The 25258-nt window shown below is 37.5% G+C and overlaps 10 protein-coding genes across 10 annotated transcripts; 4 read left to right on the top strand and 6 right to left on the bottom strand.

The window, feature by feature from the left end:
• Nucleotides 1-69: 69 nt before the first annotated feature.
• Nucleotides 70-1911, bottom strand: B0P05DRAFT_562446 (6-phosphofructo-2-kinase-domain-containing protein). Its single transcript, XM_051580594.1, has 6 exons — nt 1804-1911; nt 1712-1757; nt 1088-1671; nt 685-1011; nt 425-641; nt 70-364 (listed from the first exon to the last, which is right to left on the bottom strand). The coding sequence occupies exons 2-6, from the start codon at nt 1755-1757 to the stop codon at nt 126-128; spliced, it is 1413 nt and encodes a 470-aa protein (XP_051429962.1). The 5' UTR covers nt 1804-1911; the 3' UTR covers nt 70-125.
• Nucleotides 1912-1936: 25 nt separating this feature from the next.
• On the bottom strand, nt 1937-3132 carry B0P05DRAFT_562444 (branched-chain alpha-ketoacid dehydrogenase; the record flags this gene model as incomplete). Its single annotated transcript, XM_051580593.1, has 1 exon — nt 1937-3132. A coding segment is annotated over one exon (1154 nt), but the record flags the coding sequence as incomplete, so codon positions are not given.
• Nucleotides 3133-3567: 435 nt separating this feature from the next.
• On the bottom strand, nt 3568-5590 carry B0P05DRAFT_591847 (major facilitator superfamily domain-containing protein; the record flags this gene model as incomplete). Its single annotated transcript, XM_051582943.1, has 8 exons — nt 3568-3929; nt 3975-4073; nt 4128-4229; nt 4275-4593; nt 4641-4717; nt 4771-4825; nt 4871-5017; nt 5081-5590. The coding sequence occupies 8 exons, from the start codon at nt 5588-5590 to the stop codon at nt 3568-3570; spliced, it is 1671 nt and encodes a 556-aa protein (XP_051429960.1).
• A 239-nt stretch (nt 5591-5829) lies between these two features.
• Nucleotides 5830-8016, bottom strand: B0P05DRAFT_562427 (uncharacterized protein). Its single transcript, XM_051580592.1, has 7 exons — nt 7911-8016; nt 7701-7847; nt 7298-7658; nt 7068-7254; nt 6840-7023; nt 6682-6785; nt 5830-6643 (listed from the first exon to the last, which is right to left on the bottom strand). The coding sequence occupies exons 1-7, from the start codon at nt 7957-7959 to the stop codon at nt 6206-6208; spliced, it is 1470 nt and encodes a 489-aa protein (XP_051429959.1). The 5' UTR covers nt 7960-8016; the 3' UTR covers nt 5830-6205.
• A 9-nt stretch (nt 8017-8025) lies between these two features.
• B0P05DRAFT_600470 (uncharacterized protein) lies at nt 8026-15410 on the bottom strand. Its single transcript, XM_051583230.1, has 10 exons — nt 15334-15410; nt 14499-15271; nt 14041-14445; nt 13840-13990; nt 13278-13790; nt 9783-13236; nt 9466-9730; nt 9079-9417; nt 8958-9033; nt 8026-8908 (listed from the first exon to the last, which is right to left on the bottom strand). The coding sequence occupies exons 1-10, from the start codon at nt 15389-15391 to the stop codon at nt 8076-8078; spliced, it is 6867 nt and encodes a 2288-aa protein (XP_051429958.1). The 5' UTR covers nt 15392-15410; the 3' UTR covers nt 8026-8075.
• A 1855-nt stretch (nt 15411-17265) lies between these two features.
• On the top strand, nt 17266-18867 carry B0P05DRAFT_591844 (uncharacterized protein; the record flags this gene model as incomplete). Its single annotated transcript, XM_051582942.1, has 1 exon — nt 17266-18867. The coding sequence occupies one exon, from the start codon at nt 17266-17268 to the stop codon at nt 18865-18867; it is 1602 nt and encodes a 533-aa protein (XP_051429957.1).
• Nucleotides 18854-19783, bottom strand: B0P05DRAFT_313175 (uncharacterized protein). Its single transcript, XM_051573510.1, has 3 exons — nt 19418-19783; nt 19255-19376; nt 18854-19207 (listed from the first exon to the last, which is right to left on the bottom strand). Exons 1-3 carry the CDS (start codon nt 19538-19540, stop codon nt 18970-18972), a joined length of 483 nt encoding a protein of 160 aa, XP_051429956.1. The 5' UTR covers nt 19541-19783; the 3' UTR covers nt 18854-18969.
• A 231-nt stretch (nt 19784-20014) lies between these two features.
• On the top strand, nt 20015-21353 carry B0P05DRAFT_313153 (uncharacterized protein). The gene has a single exon (XM_051573509.1). The coding sequence runs from the start codon at nt 20345-20347 to the stop codon at nt 21299-21301; it is 957 nt and encodes a 318-aa protein (XP_051429955.1). The 5' UTR covers nt 20015-20344; the 3' UTR covers nt 21302-21353.
• B0P05DRAFT_313151 (uncharacterized protein) lies at nt 21285-23622 on the top strand. Its single transcript, XM_051573508.1, has 4 exons — nt 21285-21367; nt 21423-21679; nt 21730-22831; nt 22895-23622. Exons 1-4 carry the CDS (start codon nt 21327-21329, stop codon nt 23574-23576), a joined length of 2082 nt encoding a protein of 693 aa, XP_051429954.1. The 5' UTR covers nt 21285-21326; the 3' UTR covers nt 23577-23622.
• Nucleotides 23623-23931: 309 nt separating this feature from the next.
• B0P05DRAFT_591841 (Sodium/calcium exchanger protein-domain-containing protein) lies at nt 23932-25242 on the top strand (the record flags this gene model as incomplete). The annotated part of the gene is made up of 7 exons (XM_051582941.1): nt 23932-24024; nt 24072-24129; nt 24195-24244; nt 24308-24447; nt 24512-24807; nt 24869-25005; nt 25050-25242. Coding segments are annotated over 7 exons (967 nt in total), but the record flags the coding sequence as incomplete, so codon positions are not given.
• Between the last annotated feature and the right edge of the window lie 16 nt (nt 25243-25258).

Raw genomic sequence — 25258 nt, 5'->3', positions numbered from 1 at the left:
AGAGAGAGAGAGAGAGAGGGAGAGAGAGAGATAGAGAGAGATAGAAAGAAAAAGAAGCAAAAAAAAAAATTAATAATTAAAAGAACGCTGGTTGTTTTTTATTATTATTTTTCTCATTATCACTATCAAGATAAATAAGCATCACCTAAATCAAGCTTGGTTAACGGTGTTTTAGGAGTTGCCGCAGTAGAAGTAGAAGATTTAGGGAACAGTTGTGGACTGATAGGGATAATTGGACTCATGGGATCCCTTACGATTTCACCACTTGCACCCACTGCAGGCATCTTGAGAGAAGGTCTTAATTTCCTTATAGAAGTAGATCGCTTTACTTTAGGGCGATGTGTATCTACTGCTTCTATGTCAACTAGTTGATGTATATTAATAAGTCATTGTGTGATACAAGGAAACCTTATTTTTGAGTTACCTTTAAATCTCTTTTCTTCACAGCCATAGGCTTTAGGTGTCAATTCTATCACTGTATGAAGTGGGATTTTGATATAAGGCAAATCTTCATGACTATAGTTCATAAAATAAGCATAAATACAGCGAAGAATGGCTTGATGGCCAATGATAAGGATATTCTCATGTCTTTCTAGTTCCATAATCACTGGTTCTAATCTTAGGACAACATCACCATAAGACTATTGTACAAAAATGAGTGACAATCAATGGGCTAGACTTTACTTCTCCTCCTCTGTATCTGTAATTGAACTTGTCTTCATCACGGTTGGCAAAGTCTTCAGGATATTCTTGTTCTATTTCTTCATAAGTCATACCATCACACACACCAGCATCTAATTCATCTAGAGCCTTCCATTGAAGTTTAGGGTAATCGAGTTGTTCGCTTGTCTCAATCGTTCTTTTCATGGTTGAAGTCCAGACAGTCAGACTCTGATCACCCAAATTTGTCTTGATCAATTCAGGCAATTTACTAGCATAGAGGCGACCTCTTTCTGATAGGTTTGAGTCACCGCCAATTTTGCCCAATAGATTAAACTGTGATTCACCATGCTTACATAAAAAAAAAAAAGAAGAAAGTTATAAGCTTCTCTCTCTCTCTCTCTCTCTCTTATATGTATCTACTTACTCTACTGAAATAAATCTTTCGAGGTGCAATATGAAGGTTCATCAGATAATACACAATACGTGATTCAAGATAGCCTTGAATTTGATTAATGATATTCTGACTACCGACATTGATAAGCTTGATATACGTCAATTCTTGTTCAGTAATGGTTTCATATTGCTCCTTATAATGATCAATACGCGCTCTAAAATCAATGGCTGCTTCATCAGGATTCATGGCCGCATAATCAGGCGAACTGAGTTTGACGTCTTTAATATTCGCCAAAATCAAGGCTTCATCCTGACAGATAGACTCAATAAAGAGCACCTGAATGTCTTCTTCACCCAATTTCTGACATAACCATTTACGTCTTGCCTTGGTTGAATTGGTAGCATCATAAATAGCAACAATCCCTTGATCTTCATTAAACCAACGTATCATGTCTTCTAAGGCTGCTGCTGCTGCTTCACGTCGTTGTTGTTCGCCTATTGAGTTGTGTGGATCAAAAAATGTGTGTGGTAAATTGGCTCCATGGAGCTGGCGACGATAGTTTCCAACATTGAATACTTTTGTCTTGATACCCAACCATGTTAAATATCGACACACTAATCATCATAAGAAAGCGTGTGTGTTGCTATCTTTTACCTTTTTGAGAGATATAGGTCTTGCCTCTTGCTGGTAAACCAACCATCTACATAATAAGGTTATAGATCGATCTGACATCTATAGACACTTACAACACAAGCTATTTTCAAGTCTATCAAAAAGAAAGAGAGAGAGAGAGAATTTGTACTGGTCAATTATCTTGTTTCTTATTCATTTTCCATACTTTACTTGAACTCATATGTAAGAAATGAAGATAAAGAACAGAAAAAAAAAAACTAGTGTCCTTTTTATTGAGCCAATCAAATGTTACATAATGACTTCATCTAAAGGATCGCCCAAGTTCTCACTTGTCGTACCTAGTCTTGGTATACGAACATAGGCATCTGTACCATATCCTTCCATCGTAACAAGATTGATATCACCTCCCCAATATTCTGCATAGACACGACTCATAGGTAGTCCAATACCCAATCGCATAATCATTTTTTCATGTTCATTCAGTTTTGCTTCTAATTCTTGAACCTTGTCCATATTACCAAAGCGTCGACCATGTCCATACGACCACAGATGACGAAACATTTGTTTGGACATACCTCCTCCTTGATCAGAGATACGAAACAAGACATCAGTTGGATTTGAGCAGAGTGTGACTTTGATTTCCTTGGGTTGATGAGCCATCGAGTGTCGAAATGCATTCGACAATAATTGGAATAAAATGTACTCAATATGGTCAGAGACATACATAAATTCTGTATCAGATCCATTCAGTTGTATTTTAGGTAGGACTGTATGGCCCCCTTCTTGTTTCTGCAGGTACAGTGCATGCGCTTGAGCAAGGTGAATACATTTGGTCAAGACATTGTGTGAGGAACACAGGTTGAATATCGATTTCTTTCTTTTGGATAGCACTAGATGGTGTTCTGTAATCACTCGTCTTGAGATACGTGATCTGAGTGTTGAATTCATAAATCGATCCAGTCGGTCCATGGACATGATACCCTCATATTGTTGCTCGCATTCATGAATCCCTTTTGCTAGCTGAGGTATCACCACAAGATGGGCATCCAAAGATTGCTGAAGGAGATCACAAAAGGCTTCGTTTTCTTCTCGTGTCTGAATCACAGGTACTTGGCGAATACGCTCAAATGCTTGCCAATAGAGATCATACACAGCTTCAATATGAGGATTGGTGCCTAGGATATAAGGTAGTTTTTGAAATTCACGGATACGATGGGCAATACGGATAGGCAGTTCAGTACGAACATAATTAGCTGATTTCAGTAACCTTTCGGTATTACAATGACGTTCATAAAATATGAGTTGTCGTAAAGTAAGTGGCGTTGGGTTTTGTGAGTAGTAATGGTCGAGTGTCTTGTTCAGATAGAAGTGTTGATGATGTTGTGGTTGAGCGTAGGCCGCTACAGTAGAATACAGTCGTTTTGTAAATGTGTTTTTCATTGCAAACAAAGAAAAAGCAATTTTCTCTGGTAAGCTCACATGAATTTCTTATGAATACACATAGTGACTGTTGTCAAGAATAAAGTCAAATCATGGGATGGGGATGGTACAAGAGTCATATGTTGGTCATGATCATACCTTTCTCTTTCTTTGAATAGCATACTGTATTGCTTTAAACCGAGATAAATAGCTGTATTAACCATGTCAATAGAATAACATCCAAAAGAGTTTCTTCATGTTTACATAAGCAACCCTTGAATGAAAAAAAAAAAATAGGCTCTAAGGAGATAGACACCTCCTTTTGTGTTACATTTCCGTATACTATAAAGAGAATGATTTGCATGTATTACCTTTATCTTGTGAATGACATATGAGCTCTAAACAAGTACAATGCGCAAGTTATGTTCTTTATTATTATCATTATTTTATATATACATTTATACACGATGATCATTTTTAACAGGCTTTTTACTGATAGCACCATCTTCAAGCAATGTTTGCATAGTGTCAGTAGACGAATGATGAGCTATGCCATGTTTCTCTTGTTTGGATAGATCATACTGTTGCTGTTGCTGTTTGAGTGCTTCACTTCGTGCCATAGGACCATCAAACAAAATAGCAAAAATGAGACAAACACCAGCAATGGCTGCTTGAAAGATAAGACCCTTGTACAAATTGTTTTGAGGAAAGCCCTGTTCATCGCGAAACTTGTCAATCACAAGCACAAGAATAAACCCAATAAGTTGACAGAATTGCCATAGAATGGAAGTGGACAAAGAATCAGCGACTGGATAAGAGACTAACAGAGAGGAGGTTAACTAGGTTTTAGATGCTTGGGACTTACTCTCGACGCCCAACTCAATACAGACAGGTACCATAAAACTCAGAAAGAATTGACTGAGCATGTTAGTATAAAGAATGGCAGCAAATGAATCTGTCTTGACTATAAACGCTGAGTAAAAAAAAAGAAAAAAAAAGGTGTGCCTTTGACACTTACCCACAAAAATAAAGGCCACATACGTACTACACATCAAAGGTGCCATGACTTTCAACAACGTCTTGTGTTGTTTTGTTCTGTCAATGATGGGACCAGCCATAACTATAGTCTAGTGAATCATCATACTAACAAAAATAAGGAACTTACGGCAACCCAAAGTACCACCCACCACACCAATCGCATTGATATTACCAATCTCACTATCGGTGTATCCATAAGGCGTAATAGCCTGATTCATGATACCATTCCATGCAATAGATAAGCCTACATTAAGACCGTGAACGACACACAAAATAAGAAAGTGGGGATTCTTTAGCAAAAGTAAGGTTCCTTGCATGAGAGTAAGTTCGGGTGTCTGTGTTGCATGATGATGCTGAGTAGGACGTGATGCTGGCGTAGGAGGTTTCGTCGGAAAAAACACAAAGGGAATGGTTGCGGCAGTTGCAATACATGCTACAACAATAACCTACAGAGAGATACATGAGATAGGTTGATACACAAGTGTTAAATTACCGTCAATTCAATTTTATCTTTGCCTGTCGCAAGAGCTGGCATAAGAAACATGGCAATAATAGCACCATAGTTTGAGACTATAGGATGATGTGAGTCAAAAATATGACAGCATGTATTTTTTTTTCTTTACCGATAAACATGCCAGCAGTAGCTCTTCTATCTTCAGTAAACCATAGCATGGAAAACTAATCAACGTAAGCAAGATACATACAAGAAATCATTTATATTACCATGGTCATGATGTTAAGACTGATAGGTGAGCTAAGTGATGCAATGGTTTGACCGATCATAAGAACAGGAAACGAAGGTGGGTTGATTTTGACTGCAATCCATCGAATCCAACAGCCTGCAGAGAGAATAACGCCAGACAAGAGTAACTGAAAAAAAAAGAGAAAGAGTCAAAAACTTTGGCTGCATCATGATGGTCTTGAGCTACTTACAGACCATTTTACGCCAATTTTTTGATACAAATAACTTGTAAAGCAGCTTGCCACAATATAACAGATGGACATGATGTTGTAAATCCAATTGATACTTGATAATGAGATGCCCATAAATTCAGCTGTTACAGAAGGAATAGGACTGAAGGTGTTACCAAAAATAGCGACTGCAGCTCTGAGCAGCACAATAAAGAATAGCAGGAGCCAAGCAATAGGATACGTCTTTAGTTCATAGTCAGATGAATGTGTGGGGGTCGGGACCAGCTCGGTATTGTTCTCTTCAGTGTTTTTGCCTTTTTTGTATTCGTTGGCTGAAGATTCCTCAATGACGGTATGGTTTGATTCACACCCCTCTGAAGCAGAAGTACCTGAATGAATAGACAAAGTATGTTCAAAAGAAGAAGGTTGATAGGGATGATCATGTTGTGATGTATAATAAGATTCTGTTGGGTCAAATAAAATTTTTGAATTTGATGCAGTTCTAAATGACGATCTATTGGAATGTGACATTTGAAGGGCTTAAATGATCAAAAATATTTACCTTAGCGTATTTATATGAACAACTCAAGGTTCATGAGATCAAGTTTATTTAATGGCATCATTCGTCATAAGAAAATAATGAATCCAGTCAACTCCTTTTTTTTTTACGAAAGCCTTAAACTGAGCTTCCTTTAACTTCTTTTTTTTTTGTTATACTGAGGGTAATTCAAACGTGTAAACCTTAATTATTCATATAATGCGTTCAACATTGGCCGACTTGCTTTCCGTAATTCTAGATGCATACACACACAAATTATGTACGTATTTGATACTATAGTCGGAATAGTAATAATGTCATATTCCGGTTTATTGTTTGAATATTCGGTTACATTGAATTGCATTATTCTCATGCATGCATAGGAAAAGAGAAAAAAAGACATAATACAGATCGTTGGTCAGATAGTTTCTAAAAAAAATATATATATAATGACAAAAGAAATATGTTGTATAGACAAAATGATGGAATATAAATCATGCTTTGTTTGATAGTTATGCAGTTGATAAAGAAATCATCCTGAAATTCCATATAATTCATCAACACCCGAGCTATAAAGGATTCTCAGAACAAAATTTTTAATATGTTTCTTAAGAGTAAATGTCCACATTGAAAAGCCATCTACCTTCTTGTAAACCCTTTGCAGTATCACTCAACAGAGTTTGTTGTCTTTGAGTGACATAGACAGATTTATCAAGTACGTTTTGACGTAATGAAGCAATGTCTGATTTCTGTAAAGGGTTTTCCAGTAATTCAGATAATTGTTCAGTGGCCATTTCAAGATCGCGTTGATTGTCTTCAAACAGTGTGGTTTCGTTTGATTTTTGTAAATAAAAAGCAAATGCATAAGTCCATTTTAAAGTCGATCGACTTTCAAAGGCAATATCTACTGCACGCTTAAGAAACTGGACTTCAATCCAGGACAGATCATTTGTTTGTTGCATTTGAACCATGATTTTCTCTGTTTTGGCATATAAAACGCGCTGTAATTTTGCTGATTCTTCATGATTTGTATAACGCGTAAAATACTAGATGAATAAGTCCAAATTTCAAGTATATAACTTACATGTAGATAGCGTTCAATACTACTTTTTGATTCTGAATGGACTTTGTTTTGCTCTCCTGCAAAACGATTACACTGGTATGAGTTTTGATGACTAGACCAGTTCTCTTTAGTGTAGTTAGTAAGTGATGAGATTCTATCAGCGCTAATTCTCTCTTTACTCAAACATAACCAGCAAAACTGATACTGACACTTTTTACATGTCATATGGTTACAACCTCCATTTTTTTCAATAGTTGCGAAGCATTGGCCGCACTCTTTTGTGTTATCAGAGATCCATTTAGCAGTCTCGGTATCTTCTTTACATTTCAATAACCATTTCTTGACCAATGCGCATAGCGTAGGCTAAACATGCTTGTAAGATATATCATCTAATTAAATTCATTTACCTGATGACCTTCTAGTCCACAACCAAAGCACACAAGGTATCCACATCGACAACGCACAGTGGGGACAATGAAATCCAGATTCCTGGAAGATACATGACATTCAATGGCAAATTCACATTCGGGTGCAGGACACCATTTTAAGAATGGGTTGTTATCCACAAACTTTTGAGTCAACAGATGTTGGTATCTATATTTATCAGCTATAAACGTATTTTTGTTTATCTTCTTGCCTTATTTTCATGGCTGAATTTAATAAAGACTTTAAAACTGTCTCACGAACAAATAATTGACAACCATCTTGAGGACATGCGACAAATGGGCTTAAGCTTGATTTTATCTTTTCATTTACATAATATGCATAGCATGTCTGGCAAAATAGATGACCACAAGCTATACTCATCTTATGGCTAACCGAATCTTGATCAAAACAGATGTCACATATGGAAGTATCGTTTTCAATGTTTGTCTTGGAAAGGGATATACCAGCCTCATGTAGCGTTTTCTCCGAAGAAGTCAGGTAGCTTTCGACCAGTTTTTCTTTATTCCATTTAAAATAGCCTAATAATAAAAGTGTATCATCCTTGTTTAACTCTATCCTAGTTCAGAATCTTTATGCAACGTAAACTAAAATACCAATTAAACTTGATACATGATTAATTGCTATTGTTTGCATCTTTGCTAGTTCATCCACTGTTTTCACTGAATAGTCAACCTGATGATAAGAACGGAAAGGTTCTTGTGCAAACATTGTATCCAAAACTTCAGATTCTTGGTATTCATCTGTATCGTATGATTCATATAGACCAACCTGTTGTCAGTAAAAAATAAGTTGGAGCAACATACCTAAAGAAGTTTGGTCAAGAAAGTCATTATCTTGATCAGAAAAGCTCATGCTTTTAATTGAGATTTTGTTTGTATAAACCAAAGAGAGAAAGAAACAAAAAAAAAAAAAGCGAATATAACTTAAAGACGTTAATAGTAATTTATCTTTATTTACGTTGAGCTATTTTAATCCATACAGAAGAAAGCATCTTGAGTAACCCAAAAGCAAGATTGTGTTGCTTCTTCAATGGCATTGTTTTGTAATATGCGAGACATTTTTGATTTACCAAAGATAGACGCCTTCTTTGGAACTGAACCGGATAGAGAGATGCGAATCTGTCTTAAGACACGCTGTTCAACCAAGAAATTCAAGAGGTCTTGAAGTTCTCTTCTGCTTAGAGCACTCATCACATGTCGATGTATGTCTGCTTCAGTAATACCAGGTTTACGTAAAATAATATCAACCAGTAGTTTCTTACAGTCTTTGACGACAATTTCTGTTACTGCGCCATTGATATCTGTCCATAAGTTAGGCACAATCAATTCTTTTCGCTTAGAAGGGTCATAGTTTTGGTTGGCTTTTTCCATGGCCTCCTTGAGTTCAGCAGAGTGAACTTCTGTGGGTGGTATCTTGGTCGAGATAGTCCAATCTCTCAAGTAAATAGCATGAACATAACGAACAGCTTCAAAACCTACCCGGCACACTAATGCAGGACGATTGGTAGAAAGGATACGAATGGCTTGCAACATGGTATCGTCTGTGTAAATAGGGTTTACTTGTTTTCTTAGCTGATGCAATGCCAAACCGGCTTCTTGTTTGTGTAACAAATCAATTATATCCGTAAGTAACTCTGAAAAAGAATCTTCTTGACCTTGCAAAAGGGTTTGGAATTCTGCGTCAAATTCGGAAGAGGACATGCGTCTTGCTTCTGGATTATCGAATACAGGGACATAAGGCATAAACTGATCTCTATTGTCCTTTAAGTCAATATTAACATCAAACTTCAAAAAGCGTTTATCTATCAAGAATAAGTACAGTGCGCTTATGTTGAAAGGGAAACAACTTACCAATCATTCTGGATTTACTCTCTGCTTTTTGGATTTTTTGCATGTAATCGTTAAAATTAGCCATAGACAAAGAAAGCTATCCTACATGTCAGTGAAAGGAATACATGACTGGGTTTGTTACCTTATTGTTAGACAAAAGATTGAGCACACAGGCCATCATACCACTACTGGTAAAAGCAGAAGTAAAACGCACTAGGCCGCTTTGTTGACTCAAGAACTTTTCATATTCTTTGGCTTGTTGAAACAGTTTTTCGGGAAGTGCACCATTCATGCTCTTTACGAACCGATTTGACAGACTAAATTTAGTGCCCGGAATAGGTCGATCGTTACTGGCTAAAATGAGCACACCTTCATTTCGCATCTCTAGTAGGACACGGTCTTGTAATTCTTTAGGAAACTTTTGGATGACTGAATAACAGTAGAAGGGATCAAATACTTCAGAGGGTGTCATTAAACACATCTACAAAGCTAGTTAGTTTTTATCATAGTATAATCTATGCTACAATACCAAAGCATAAGTTTTAAGAATCTTCATCATTCTGTTTGCCTGATTGCTTTCTTCCACGATAGCAGTTTCTGATTGATCGTAACGTTTCTCCTCATATTTACGAATACTGAATGTTTGACTATACAAAGCCTGTTGTCTTCTAACCATTGTTTTTCTGCTATGGAAGATGTCTTCATAATAGCGTTGGCTTCCAGTGATTTTGCGAGTTGTTTGGAAGTGAGTGTTAAAGTCTTCTAAAGATGCAGGCAAGACAAATTGTTCCACACTATAAAAGAAGAATATAGTTAACAAATAAATTCAGGTAGATGTGATCGTACCTTGTATCGGTCTCTGACATCTTCTGGATGAAATAAGTTACAAATCCCATTAAATCAAAGTCTATGTTATCATTAGGATCTGGATCACTTAATTCGCCCGCTTTTAAGCCTTCTTTATAGATTTTATCCCAAACTTGTGTTTGAAGCTCAAAAAACTCTCGACATACAGGCTTTTGCATTAATTTAGCAAAACGGTGTCTACTGGTTGTTAGACTTCTTTCAGGGAAGATTTTGCCCATAGGAGCCCAACTGAATCTTTGGAAACGTCCCTTTCTGTGTCTTAAAATGATGGAGGAGATCAACAACAAGTCATCCTCTTGTGTATTCCAGACTGTTCTTTTGACGCGGGTTCTGCGCAAGTCACTTAATGCAGTACTTGTAGGCAATACAGGCAATTCTTGCATGTCATCCATGTACAGTAATTCACCTTTGGCTTGCTTCTCTGCAAACTTCTTCTTTTCTTCTTCAGCCAAAGCAGCTGTTTCAGGATCCACTTGAGGTAAATTAGTGGTTTGAAAATAGGCTCTTGAAAAACGGAAAGCACGCGTGGAATTCATGGTAATCACACGACGGCCATTGTAAGTATCAAGTCTGTTTTTAGCATTGACTTTGCGAGATCGAATGGGTTTATCGCGAGGTATAAGACGGATCAACTCAGCATCCTTTGATTTGATATCCAGAGCCTTTTGTAATTTTTGGTAATAAGATCGCAAAGTAAAGATTTGGCAGCCTGCCTTTTCTGCGATTTCTCGTAGGGTAGGTAGGTCGTAAAGTGGGGTTGTATACTTGGCCTTGTTGACATAGCTGTTGATAATCTTGCGTTGTTCCCGTGAGAAAACAGACCGAGTACTCCAATTAGCTGGACTAAGAACTGTCTTGAGGAACTGAAGTTCGACTGGGTCTGCAGGTAAAGGTGCCAAATCCTTTTCTTCAACGCTTGAGAGATCATGATTCAGACAAACATACTGCAAATCTCTCCAGTAAGATTCAAAGTCGTCCATGTTGTCGATTATCTTTTCGTATCGTACGGGAGATCCAGCAATACGTCGATCAACGATATTGACAACCCGTTCAATTCTGTAAGCAGGAGCATAGTTGACAATTTTCTTTTGGTCTTCTGGTTTCACGTATCCTCTAAAGACAGGCGTAATTAAACCAAGATACATTAACATTTGGAAAAGTGAGCGCATTCTTCTTCGAAACTTGTTCTGGTCACTGAAAAACTCCTGTTTGATATCAAGTGGAATCTGTGAAAAGACATGGTCGACATTATCTGGATCTGAAATGTAATCAATAAGTCTCTGAGAAGGTGAATATAAACCGATAGTCTGACAAAGAATAGTGATAGACATATTCTTGATCAATGTGGTAGAATCTATAGTGCGATCTTCTTTACAAACACCAGGAATATCTTTTTCAAGTAAGCGAACCATCAGTTCATGAATCACTTTAGATCGAAGCATAATGGCATTAATCCAACCGTATTCCATGGCAATAACCATCCAGAGATTGTGTTGAGATTCTCGCGCAGGTCGTGAGAATTGATCCAAGTTTTTAGATAATTCCGTAATGCGTTCCTGTAACGCCTTCGCTTTAGCACTGTCTTTGTTAAGATTTTTGAGCTGTTCTTGCATATGACCCAGACGTGTATGCAATGGCTCAACAGGCGCTTCAATAACCTCGAACCTTTTGGCATCATACGCATTTGTATTAAGCGCCTTACTATCCTTGAGGAAATCAACAAAGCGTTGATACTGTTCACCTTCCAGATCTACATCACCTCGAGCAATGGTCTTTCTGTCCAAGGTAGCACCCGTCAGTAATGGACATGCAACTATATTTGTTTTGGCCATACCGCGCGCTTCCATTTCCTGAGCTGTTCTCCATAAAGTTTTGTTACAGACAGTGCCCTTGGTGGTCATGTTCAATTCCTTTGCACGTCTCAAATATTCAGTGCGAAAGTCTTTGTTGACTTCCATGATGGGTTTACTTTCTAACATGGCAGCAATAACTTGAATACGGCTCTCAAGGTATCTGTTTAGTTGATGGGATAATGAATGACTGTACTGAAGAACACCGTTAACAACTTTTTTTGGTTTCGAAGGGCGGGCACGGAAATATGACCGACAGACTTGAGAACACAAATCTTTGGGAAGTCCTTGCGCAATGGACTCGTTTGTGAATGACTCTTTTGTAGAAGGGCTTTCTGTAGAAGGCATCTCTGCAGACAATTCGTTTGTAGAAGTTTCTTCAACAGCAACTACTTCTGAAGTCGATGTAAGTACAGCAGATTCGCTTGAATCAATACACTCATTGAGTAAAGGCTCACAAATCTCCATAGCTTCAGTGCTTTCTTTTTCGGCTTGAATAGCTTCAGTTTGCAAAGAGCTTTCAATATTATCTCTAACTTCCTGAATGGCTACTAGTGCTTCTTGAACGGCTACTGATGTCTCCTCAACAGTGACAACTCCAGAAGGAGTGGCTTCAGTAGCTGATTCAACAGAGATAGAGCGGCTTGATGCAGCATTTTTCTTAGGTGTTCTTGTAAAGTAGTCAATGAGTGTTTTCTTTCGTGCAGGCTTATTTTGAGGCTGTGGGACAATGGATTCGTTTAAAGCATTGATTTCAGGCTTAATGGCTTGTGCAGACTGAATATTTTCTTCAGCTTGAATAGTTTCTTCTGCTTGAGTACGTGCTTCAATTTGACTAGTCTGTCTATTTTCAATAGGTTGTTCGTTTTGTTCTCTAAAATCTGGTTGAACTACTGTCTCAGTTTCATTAACTGACTCATTCTGAATAAGGGGTTCAGGCTGGGGAATAGTTCCAGTTGTTCTTTTAGATATAGCAGAGGATTTGGCTTGAGTTGTTGTCTTTTTTGTTTTACCTTTGTATCGAATGCCCGGAAGAATCTCATTGTTATTTTCTTTCTGACATGCTATTTCTTTAGCCTTTCCTCTGGTGATTCTTAAGGGAGCTTCTTCAGCTTCAACTGTCTGGTTCGTCTGCATTTTTCCAGTATCACTAACAACTTGGCTTGCTTGAGTCTCTTGAGCCATATTCGTTCTTTCTTTCGACAAATTGGCAGCAATTGAAGCTTCAGCAGAGTTTGGCAGCTTTGGTTGGGAAGAAGTAGTTGGTTCTAGAAGATAATCAGACTGTGTGTGCCCTTTCAAAGTTGTTTGACGAGTTGCTTTTCTTGGTTTCTTGGCGGACTTTTCTTTTTCTGTAGTATTCGATACTTGAGCTGTTCTTCCACGCTTCTTTGCAGGAGCAGGTGTAGACACACCTTCATCTGCGCTGGAAACAGGAGTATTCGCAGCAACTGAGGATGTTGTATTGGGTTCCTGGTTGTCAGCCAAAGGAGTTTGGTTAGGAAGTTCAACAGCACTTGGTTCTTCTGTATTGGAGGAAGCAGCCACTGGTCTGTTCTGGATAGGATTTTTTCGTGGTTTTCCTGTTGCTTTTGTTTTTTTTTGGGAGAAGAGAAGGATTGACTCAAAATGTTGGCATCCAACTTGCTTTTCTTGATAAAATTAAGATATTTGTTAAACTCTTGTGGGTTGTGTGGCACGTCAAAAAAGATGTTGCGTTCATAACACTTGGACTCATCGAATTCAGGATCAGGCAAAGGCTCAAACTGGACATCGATGTTTTCTGTTAGTTTCTTATACGCCGCTAGCGTATAATAACGATAACGCTTCAGTCTGCCTTCAAATTCTAAGAATCGAACAACAGAGTATTGGCCCACTTTTTTGGTTTTTTCGTCTATCATTTTCTCCATCAACTTGCCTAGAATACGATGTTCATCCATATTTAAGGCAAAACTGATATCTTTTTGTGTGGCGCCATTGATGTCTGCTGTCTGCAACACTTGAAAGCATTGTGATTCTAGTGTTTGATCAGAGAGCATATGGATAATAGGAACAACGCTTTGTGTGCTTTCAATTTTGATAGGGAATTGAATGTGTTCATTAGCTGCCATTGTACTGAATTCATTAGCTTGTTCGCCTAAGCGCCGTGTGTTTAGTCAGTTACTCTCGCTTGTCAGTCCTATTACCTTTGGGTTCTCTTATCATCTCAAGAGCTCTAAAATAGCCACCTTTGCCTCTGTTTTGTACATTTAGCTTCTTGAAATATCCTTTTACGCAAATTTCATCAATAGATCGGTTGAACCATTTCTTTACTGATTTTCTTCTAGAATCAAAGGCCTACGTATTTCATAAATAAACATATATATAAATACAAATGAAGAACATACCAAAGCATGCAAAACATCTCTTGCAATAACTGTATGGTTCGGTGAAGCTTTAGCAATCTCGACAAAAGCATCTAATACCATCTTTTGCGAATAGACTTTGCCGTGTGCATTCACATTGTACGGAACTTCGTTCATCTCTGAGTCATCGCCCACTGTGTTCATATCAATTGTTGTTTTTTCAGCATTGAAACGAATATGAATACATACGTTCGTATGCATACTATTGATAGAAACGCCACTACGAACAATGGCGCCTTTTTCTTCCAATGTTTTACAGTAATGACCAGTAGATCGACTGTCAATTTCCAAAGTTTTGGTGACACTGGCTTGATAGAGACCTTTTTTACGAGTCTTGATGATTTCTCTCAAGACAGTAATCAAATTGACTGAAAGATGTGTTCCAGGCTAAAATAAGCAAAATTAATGCATTTGTTTCAAGATTGATAAATAGAGCTTACAGGAATGCCCATATAAAGTTGTTCCTCTTGAAGTTTCGGTGATCCTACAATAAACAGTCGAGTGCCATATCTTTCATTGACTTGCTGGTAACTCAGACTTTGAATATTGGTGATCTTTTGCAGTTCTGATTTTCCTGTTTCCTTCTCTTTAGCTGTGACTAACTTGGGGTTGGATTTCCTCAAGTCGTCTTTTTGACTTTTAAAAACCTTCTTGTTTTTTTCTTTGCTGTTATCATCGTCTGATAAAAGCTCTTCTTGATCTGATTCTTCACTGGACTCTTCTAATTCGTCAAAATCAGATTCGCTACTACTACTAGCATCATCTGCAACAAAATCATCATCAGAATCGCCTACAGCGACTTTCTTTTTAGGCTTTGGCTTTTTCTTTGGTTTCGATTTAGCTTTTTTAGGTGCGGGTTTCTTCTTAGTAGGTGGTGCTTTTCTTTTCTTGCTAGATGCATCTTCCTCTACAGGTTTTGATGATTCTTCTGGTTTATCATTGAGTTCTGAAGCCGCTGGTGCTGCTGTCACTGTTTCCTCCATAGATGTATCAGCAACAGTTGCGCTCTCCTGAGGCTGTGTTACCATAGAAGACTCTTCTTCATTTGACAATTTCTTTTCATAAAATTCCAAATCAGGTTCAACGACAAGATATTTCCAGAGAAATGCTTTGTATTTCTCGTCCACTAACGGCGTTATTGATACTTTGGACTCTGCTGCTATTTCTTTGGAAACCGATTCGACATAACTCCATACGGTTGTGATGTTGGAACCTGAGTTGAATAGATTAGCTTTTATTCAAAAAAAACAAGGAAGATATCAATTTGGTATGTACCAGATTCTCCATCAATCCCAATCTCTTCTTTTACTCTTGATATCAATGTATCAAGCATTATGCTAAACGACAGAGATAAAGAGTTCAATTCCCACTAAGCGCAAAATATTTTCACATCGTTGTTTCAATGCAAGTCACAGGCAATTCCATTGATTTAAAGCCCGTAATTATGCAACAAAGGACAGCTTTAAGCGAGTTGAAATTTTAACAGTCCTAATCACATTATAAACCATCTAGCTATGAAGTAGAACATCTTGACAAAAAGTGTAGGTCTCTATAATTTGCAAGCACAAATAAGGCTACAATTAGCTATGATATATTCATTTGCATTGATTGAAACAAAGAGAAACTGAACGATATGTCAACTTTCATTTATTTTCGATGGGAGCGATGATAGAACAAGAGCATTAAAAGTATTCAGGCCTATTCTTTGTTTAATTGAAGATCTATTGACTGAAGCTATCATCATAGTTTCCTTTTTCTTTGTGTTTTTAGGCGCAATTTCTAATGAAAGCTACTCTTCATGGTTTATTTAAAAAATTGAGGAAGGATTCTACAACATACAATACATGTTGTGTTTAACAACGCCTTACGCATGAATACTTGAGTCACGGTAGATTATTTATACTCCATTGCGTTTATATTCTGGAATTGCTTAGGTCTATGAAACTCTTATCTTATTCTGTAGCAGTAAATTATGATCGAAATAGTGAAAGCTATATTGTAGCTAAGTCTCAGCACAAAATTTGGTTATTATCATCTTTTGTTATCATACAGTGGTAAGTAAAACTGAGACAAAGTTACAAGGCGTATAATGATGGCAACTTTGGCATTAAAATAAAGGTACATCTCAAACCTGTATTTACTGTTTCCAGAAGCTTCAACATCCCCAGCAATTGTTCAGAAGGCAGGGAACAACAAGATACAGAAACATGAAAGGTGCCTTTATTTGTTATAGTCCTGAATGTTCCTTAGTCAAAAATGACCGTAGTAGTATAAATGGAAGAGAGAAGGTATTTAGCTTTAGCCATTGTTATCTCAGACATGCTCACTTTGCTCTTTCATAAAACTATTCTGCTTTCTTCATAAGCGTCAGTCACCCCAACATTGAACCAAATTTGAAACATTCATCGGTTTAGTTTAGTTAAATATAAGTATCAAATGTCTAAGTATTGATCTAAGCAGCTGCTAAATTTTTCATGTCTTCTTTCTAAGTAAAGTCTTATCCAATTGCTTTGATTTCTCATTAAGGCAGTAATTGATCCATTGAATGATCATCTCGAGGACCAAACACTATCAAGTAAAGATTAGTTTATTGCTAAACAGAATTTGTGCAATACCACATAGACCTGTTCCATATTGATTGATACAAACACCACAGCAGCAAGCTCCTGAACGATAGAAACTACGGACAGCTCCATTTGGTAAACAGGTTTCTGTAGAATCTTCCAGATGTACTTTGTCTTGAATGGTTACATTTTTAGTCATTGCTTGAACTTTTGTTGTGGCTACAGTTACAGTAACTTGCTCAGTAATCGCTTGGGTTTGCATTCTGTTCATAGTTACTGTTTCTGTTACAGTTGCTGCTGTTGCTCTTGGTTTAAGTACTGTATAATTTATATAAAGCACATCTTTATCTTCTTCAAAATCGTCTCCTTCATATACTGAACAAAATACGAAGGAGATAATATGCAGGGTATGAATGTATTTTTTTAATGATTCAAAAGAAAAACGAAGCATTATCTTCTTGACAAAGGTTTATATACAAAGTCATAAACCTGTATATTTCGCTTTTAATTAACAAGGTAGATCTATTTCTAAATTTTTTGTTATCTATGCATAGGAAAAGCAGTAAAAAGAAAAGTCATGTGGAATGCTAATCACATAAATTCCCACTATTTTCTTGCGCTCTTTTTTTATCTCACCATCATCATGACTTATCTGATCGGTGGAAGAAGCTTACAAGGAGTAGAAATTGATCAAGAAGAAAAGCATCAAGATGCATCAGATGATTATCTCAGTAAAAGTCAAGGCTCTAGTTTCTCCTATTTATCAAGCTCTTCCTATTCTTGTTCTTATCTATCATCTCAATCTGATAAAAATGACCATACTTTAATGCTTCGGAGACAACAACTCACTTCACAAGTCTTTATTGAACAGTTAACTAAAGTTAACTTTCCTCAACGTGTTAAGACACTCGACGCTTCTCGTAACTATATCACCGAGTTGCCGTTACAACTCTTTTACTTTAAAAACATAACTCACCTTATCATGTCCTGTAACTCACTTACTCATATTCCTCCTGTTATCTATAAACATTTAAAGCATTTGCAGCACTTGATTCTATCCGAAAATGAAATTGAAAGTATATCCAAAGAAATGCCTCTTTATCTTCAAGAACTCACTACTTTGATACTGGACGGTAATCGTGTACAATTGTTACCGAATACAATCAACCAATGGAAAAAGCTGCGGGAACTTCGACTAGGTTCGGAATATGGAGGGAATAGGATTCGTTGCCTTCCTTCACTATCAGAGATGCATGCCCTTGTTGATTTAGACATATCATTTAATCAGATTGATACTCTATTACCTGGTACATTCATCGGACTTACGAGATTACGAAACTTAAATCTATCGAACAACCAATTGGTCCATATGCCAGACTCACATCTATTTCAAGACTGTGAGGCCCTCGTGACACTTGATTTATCCAACAATCAACTTGTCAAAATACCTAATCACATTGTATCAGATTTAGATGATCTGATAAGGTCACATCATCTTCAATTACTTGATCTAAGTGACAATCAACTCAGCGTATTATCCGAAGAACTTCTAGATCAAAGTCGACAAGTGCATGTGATATTAAAAGGCAATCCACTTACTCTCTATCCATATCATCAACAGGATCGAAACAGTGAGAGCAGTCGGGCGTTTAATCAGCAAGTACACACGATGTTACAGGCAGTAAACCCAGTGTCAACGTATACAGACATATTTCAAACATTTGATTTAGCCACAGCTTTACAACAGGACGAACAAGAAGATGAAGGACAACAAGAAGAGAGTCAAAATGAAGAAATATCAGATGATTCAGCCCCTGTCTTACTTTATTCCCTTCGAGAAATTGCCTTGAGAATGCTGTTGTCTTCCAATGATTACCATACAGGTTCTTTACTTGTTCCTGAGCATATTCAGTATGACATTCATAACAAACAAAAACTATGCTTTTATTGCCAACAGCCCTTTTTTAACGAATGGATCAACTCTGTCCGATTAAAGACATACCACGGATACCCTTCTGTCATGCAACAAATTAAATTCTGCAGCTATCAATGCTGGCATCATTATCGTGATAGGTTAGCACAACAAGCATTAGCAACACAAAGTCAGATACAAACACAAACACTTGAGTATATGGAACAACATGAACATATTTTGGAACCAGGTTCATTCGACTGGATAATGGCTGCAGTCATGGCTGCATCTCTTCAACAAGAACATGCAGACATTATTGCAAATCAAATTTAATAAATACTACGCAATCTTTTTTTTTTCCTTCTCTTCTTCTTTTTCGGTATAACTTCCATACCAAGACCTTGATCTTGATTCAATTCTGCTGATCCAATAACTTTAAGAACGGTATTTAGTGGCAACCGCGTTTAAAGTAGACTTGACTTTTTCTTCAAGTTGACTCACAAATGCTTCGGGAGCAACATAACCATCAGGCTTTTCGGATTGGTTGTCTCGGAAATAGTCTACACTGTAGATATGGTTGACTTCGATTTTATCAATTTCATCAAATAAAGCATCCAGTTCTTTTGTTGCGTCTTCGTTCTTGCACAACTGTCTATAAAACACAATTTGACAGCTAATACAGAATTAGTTTATTTATCCAGTAACTTTTTTTTGTTTTACCTTACTAAACCACGGAGTCGACCAACAGCTTTTCCAATAGCAAGACCTTCCACATAGCCTTTATCAAAGCCTCTTTGCATATTGACTTCTTTTCCTTCAACAATACCCTCTTTATAACCCGTCTATATTATTATAAGTCATAATGTCTAATTGATAAACTTACGTTGCCGTGGTCTTCTTGAAGCTTCTCCCATTCTTTTTCAGCAAGGTTTCTTTCATAAGCAATTTGCTCTTCGTTATCACTATCAGCCCAAACGTCTTCAAGGTCTGTTTCACTGCGTGGCATTTTTTTTTTTTGATAAATAAGAAAAAAAAAGTTGTTCTGTATTACTAAGAAGGCCCTTAAATAACTCGAAAAAAAGTGACTGTTACCAATCTGTCTTTTTGTGGTCTTTCAAGAAGAGAGAAAAAAACAAGACTAATGAATCGCAATTCCTTTCAGGCATCATTAAAATGCCTATTGCAATATTATCCATTAAAAGAGAACCAAACAAACTATGACTCCTTTGTTGATCTTTAGGTTAAAAAGGTAATGGTTACACACCATAAACTTTGATTTCAGGTTCTAAATGGGGCATGGCAAGAAATCCCCTTTCTTGGTTATGTTTTGAAATAGCGATTCTGTGGCAGTATAAGCACCTTGATAAGCCAGTTGATGGTATCAAATAAAATCTATCACGCGTAAATATAAAATCCTATCAAACAATAACAATAGATCACATCATGCTCTATCAAACCCTTTTCTCCACTCTTTTTTGTAGAGCTTCGTGACGTGTTCACATTTACTTGAAACTCAGAAAATGCAACAAATGATTTTGTTGCCTTCTCCTTTCTTCCTTTTCTCTCTCTCTCTCTCTCTCTCTCTCTCTTTCTTTAAGCATCAAGTATCAAGCAATAGGAAAACACTATTCTATTTAGGACTTGTGTATTTTTCTGTTGGAAAATATATCTATCACATATATACACATACTCCCCCCCTCGCTCTCTCTCTTTCTCTCTCTCTTTGACGTACAAAAGGACTCTAATATTTAAATTCAAACCCTTTTTTTCTTTCTCTTTTTTCTTTACTACTGTAGCAAACAAAGCTTCCATGGCAACTAAAGAAGAGCGATATTCGAGAGAATACAAGCTTCCCACCAAAAGAGAAAGCACTACTAACACAAGCTTTGATGTTGCCTTAAAGAACGAAATCAGCCGTTGTATGAAGGGCTTTCGGGCCACAAATGTCATCACGTACAAGCGATTTCGAGACAAGAGCACTTGGTTGCGTCCTGGCGAGTTTGCAAGCCATGTTGCTGAAGACGAAGACGAATTTAGAGCCGAGCCAAAAGAAGCCTGGCCTATCTTGCAAGACATGAGCATTGATTTACCAGTCCAAGATTTAATCAAACAACACCGCGTCCAGGATCGTTTATGGACAGTGCCTATGTCCAATAAGAAATTCAAAGAGCCTGAACCCGTCTATCCACAAAGCACGGGTGTCAAACTAAGACCGGTGGAAGATATCATGAATGAGTACAGTAAAGCAAACACCCCTACAAGCAATCACGTATCACATAAAGTCACTCCTCCAAATACAACAGCAACAGCCACAAAACACCCTCCACCTTCAGCACCTACTCCATCGTCGTCTTCGACACGTGTTCAAGATAAAAACAAGCGTTTGATTGAACCCATTCCCGATAAGATCAAAGGCGTTTTACAAAACTTGACCGACACAAGACGAAAGCCATCTGCTAAACCGCCTAAACTCTATACAAACAGACCGAATGATAACTTAAAGTCAGCTTCTGCTTCAAGTGCGCCTCGTAAAGCGTCTGCATTAAAACCCGCCATCAGCCCTGAAAAACAGAGTACTGTCAAGAAACCCCTCAATGTGATACAAAGCACAACTGCATCAAGCGCACGTCCCCGCGTCTCCTCAAAATCAATGCCTACAGAAAAAGCAAAATATACAGAAAATATACCAGTAAGTTGCTTGTTTTGTATGGACTCTATGATTGATGTAATGTGTGTGTGTCTGTGTGTCTGTGTAGGACCTTATTGAAGCTCGTAAATACCTCTTGGGAGATATGGATGAAGTTGAATTTCGAAGTCTTAGGACATTACAAGAGTATGTACAAACGCAAAAGGGGATGATTTACTGAAACTTTTTTTTTTCACGATAGAGTTCCACGCGTCACTCATAGTATCCAGAGACCTGTCTTATTCTTTCACTTTAAGCATGTAACTGAAGAGATGCGTAAAGTGGCCAAAGAGTGCAATATCCTTAAGCCTATAATAGAAAAGCCAAAAGCAAGAGCTGGTAAGACTGTCGCTAGTCGTGCTACTTCCGATACTCGTCATGAAAGCAAACCAACTCAACATGTAAATAAGAAATCTCGCTCCAGTACACAAGAAACATTACCCCCACCTCCTGTTAAAAGTAAGTAACTTTATGCGTTATACAGTTCATATCCCAACACTCTTGGCTAGATGAAGCTACAAAATCCACATCCACAAAAACGTCTAGAAATAACAGCTTGTCTAAACCTCCATCTAAATCCAGCATGGATGAGAAGCCAACCACTGTTACAAAAAAATCGCAGAGCGATCAAACAACACGTACCAAGTCTACAACTCAAAAACCTAAGGAAGAGAAGCAAATGATAAAGTCGCCTGCACCATCGCCTACACCTTCTTCTACAGAAAAACAAGCTTATCCTAGTTCAGTCTCTGCTGCATTTTTGAAATCCATCAAAATTCCCAAGAGAAGTAACAGCACTTCGAGTAATAAGGCTTCAGAGATGGAATTAGAGGAAGGAGAGACAATCAGCCCATCACCTTCGCCTGTTCAGACGACGACTGCAAGTACTACTTCTACTACCACAAACTCAAGCAGTCGTCGTATTCGGCCATTGAATGAACAAGAAGAGGACTATGAACGCCCTGAATCTACAAGAAAACACAGTAGAAATACCAATAGACGCGATGAAGATAGATCTAAACGAGATAGATACCATGAAGATAGCAGCCGAAGAGACAGAAGTCACCGTTCTTCACATCATCGCTCACGTTCGCGCTCTCGATCTCGATCTCGTTCGCCTATCAGTCGCAATCACCGCTCAGAAAGCAAGAGTAAAAGCAACCGTTCTCCTGATAAAAGAAATGTGGATCGTCGTCGTTCGCCTGTTCGTGCAACAACCATAACAACAGCCACAACATCAGCTGAAAGAGAAAATAAGCGTAGAAATCCATCTGATTATGAAACAAAATCATCCAAACATGATGGTGAACCACCTGCTAAACGGCAAGTGACTGAAAGTAAGGTAGCATCAGATGAAGAAAAGGTGCAAGCAGCAATAGAAAAGGACAGCAAATATACCAACTCTTCCAATAATAACAACAATGCATCCTCTTCCAAAACTAACAGTAAGCGAATAACGAATTCAGCCGTTGTTAGTACACCTATTCCAGCAACAACAGCAACAACAACAACAACACCTTTATCTTCTTCCTTTTTAAACAATGAAAAGACAGTGTCAGCTACTGCACCTAATGCAGAGACACCTGAACAATACAAAGTGTTTACTATCATGTAAGTTATAGCTTAATTCCTTTTTTTTTTTAGAGGTATTGATCTTTTTCTTTTTCGAAATAGGTTTAAACAATTAGCGTTGGCCAATAAGAGACGAGGCGATACACAAACAGATCCTATCTTTGCTATCATTGATCATTTCCATGCGCTCTGTGACTATATGCTCAACTTCTATTTTGTCGACAAGGTAAACACGCATGTACCTTTTAAACAAGCTTCTGTGGCATGGAAGAGTCTGTTTCCCTTCTCAGATAGTCTACTCAAGAAACTCGAGACAAACAAACTACATGATTTACACGGACTCTGTGTGCGTCTGATTTCATTGATTCGTTACTACATCTACAGTCGTATGGAAAGTTCAACTCGACCCTTACTGACTAAGCAATTGGCCAATGGAAATGATGAAGGCTACACAGATCGTACATGCATTGAAATGACAGAAGGTTTGTTGCGAGAACATGAAAAGGCAGAACGATGTTATTTGGATTCTGAGCGCTATATGACATATGGCAAACTGGCCAAGCATTTCCCTCAGACATTCAAGAATGTTTGTATTGAGGGTAACATTTTGGCGGGCATCACGCTAGGCGGCGAAGCAGGTGTATCTGTGGGGCCCATGTTTCCTTTTACACCCTACAGTCCTTTACACCACGCTGCTATTGTGTCCAAGTGTATTCTAAGTGAATATGTAACAAAGCATAATCTAAAATACTCACCTATATCTAATCCTGAAGAATTTATGTAGATTTCTTATAATAAAACACAATAACATTGAATGTTGAAGCAAGTAACTCGTCTGAGTTTAAATCATTAGAGAACACTTTCTTTCGCTCTCTTTTAAAACGACACACTCCTTTTTTTTTCCCTTTCTTTTCTTCTTACGTTTCCCTCTATGTCTCTTAAGAGAAATACAATACTTTTATTCTCGCTATTACTGTTTGTAAAATGTATAACCTATACTTGGTCTATTTCCCGTGTTCAGCTATATAAACGAGGAGAAATAACAGAACAAAGGGTAAGCTAATCTCACGACGACCACAAGTTAATACCGAAAGCAGTGTGATAATATTCATTTACAACTCAACCAATGTGCCTTTGTCATGGAGCACTGTATGGACGCAACGCCTGGCTTATTCAACTATATTCAGCTTTATTACTGCTCTTCAGTTCGACCAATTACGTTTATCTTTATGGTACATACTCTATTCTAAACCCACAGTAATGTAACTAAGAAATATAGTGTTGTTGGTTGGTGTTTTTGTTTGGTTTTGTTGGTATTGCAGCTTCTGATTTCTTTTGTAAGTCTTTTGACAAAAGAGAAGAAAAAAAAAGGCTAATATTCTATATTTGGAAATTTTTGAAGGCCCTAACCTACAGACCATCGCATCTGCATTACATTTATCTGAGAGTCTAGTAAAGTATCTATATATATATATATATATATATTTACAAAATTAGGGTACTCATAATCTATAGACGGGTGTAACGTTTCTAGCATTTGGTAATGGTAGTCCTGACTTGTTTTCAACATTCAGTGCCATGCATTCCAACTTAGGTTCGCTTGCCTTAGGTGAATTGATAGGTGCAGCAGCTTTTATAGTAAGCGTAGTAGCAGGGTTCGTAATATGTAATTAAATAGAAAAGCACGCATGATCTAATACTAACTCACTTTTAATGTAGCTCCATGTGTGCCATCAAGCCTTTTCGTGCCAAAAAATTTAGTTTTATGCGAGACGTGTCTTTCTTTACATGTGCAATTATACTTGTCATGTTAATCGTGTCTGATGGCTTAATTTACCTGTACGAAGCCATTCTTTTGATCGTATTCTACGTTATTTATGTGCTTGTGGTTGTTGGAGGCAATTATTATATGAAGAAGAGATCAAACTATCTGAATCTTGTCGAAAGAGCTCGTCTAGAATATGAGGAGAACGGGACAGATGTAGACAATCTTTTAAGAGGAAACATGTTTAGAGGTAATGTAGTATGCAAAGTTTTTTTTTTTTTTTTTTTGTTAAGCTAACTCATTTTCTTTAGATAATGAGGCAAATGAAGATGAAATGGAATTGTATGATGAAGGGTTTGAAACAGAAGGATATCAAAACATGAATCATCAAAGAAATGGGTTGCATCCCAAGCTAAGAATTCGTACATCTCTTTTTCAAGCTATTGAGGTAAGTTGTTATTCCTTCTCTACAAGACTGATGACTGGATCTAGTTTCAAGATGTTGTGCAGTCACTTCAAAGCACAAGTTCACGCTCCAACCATTTTCGATCTCGTCCTTCCCGTTCGACCAGACAACAGTCTTCAACACACGAACTTTATTCTGATGAAGTGTCTTTGCACAGAGCAGAAAGTATTCATAACGACATAGCATCCACCACATTCAGTCGATTCTCGTTCCATCCTCGTTATACATTAAGAAA

The sequence above is a fragment of the Gilbertella persicaria genome (assembly GCF_025201335.1).
Source record: "Gilbertella persicaria strain CBS 190.32 chromosome Unknown B0P05scaffold_65, whole genome shotgun sequence".
NCBI classification, from domain to species: Eukaryota; Fungi; Mucoromycota; class Mucoromycetes; order Mucorales; family Choanephoraceae; genus Gilbertella; species Gilbertella persicaria.
This window is presented reverse-complemented; position numbering and strand designations above follow the sequence as displayed.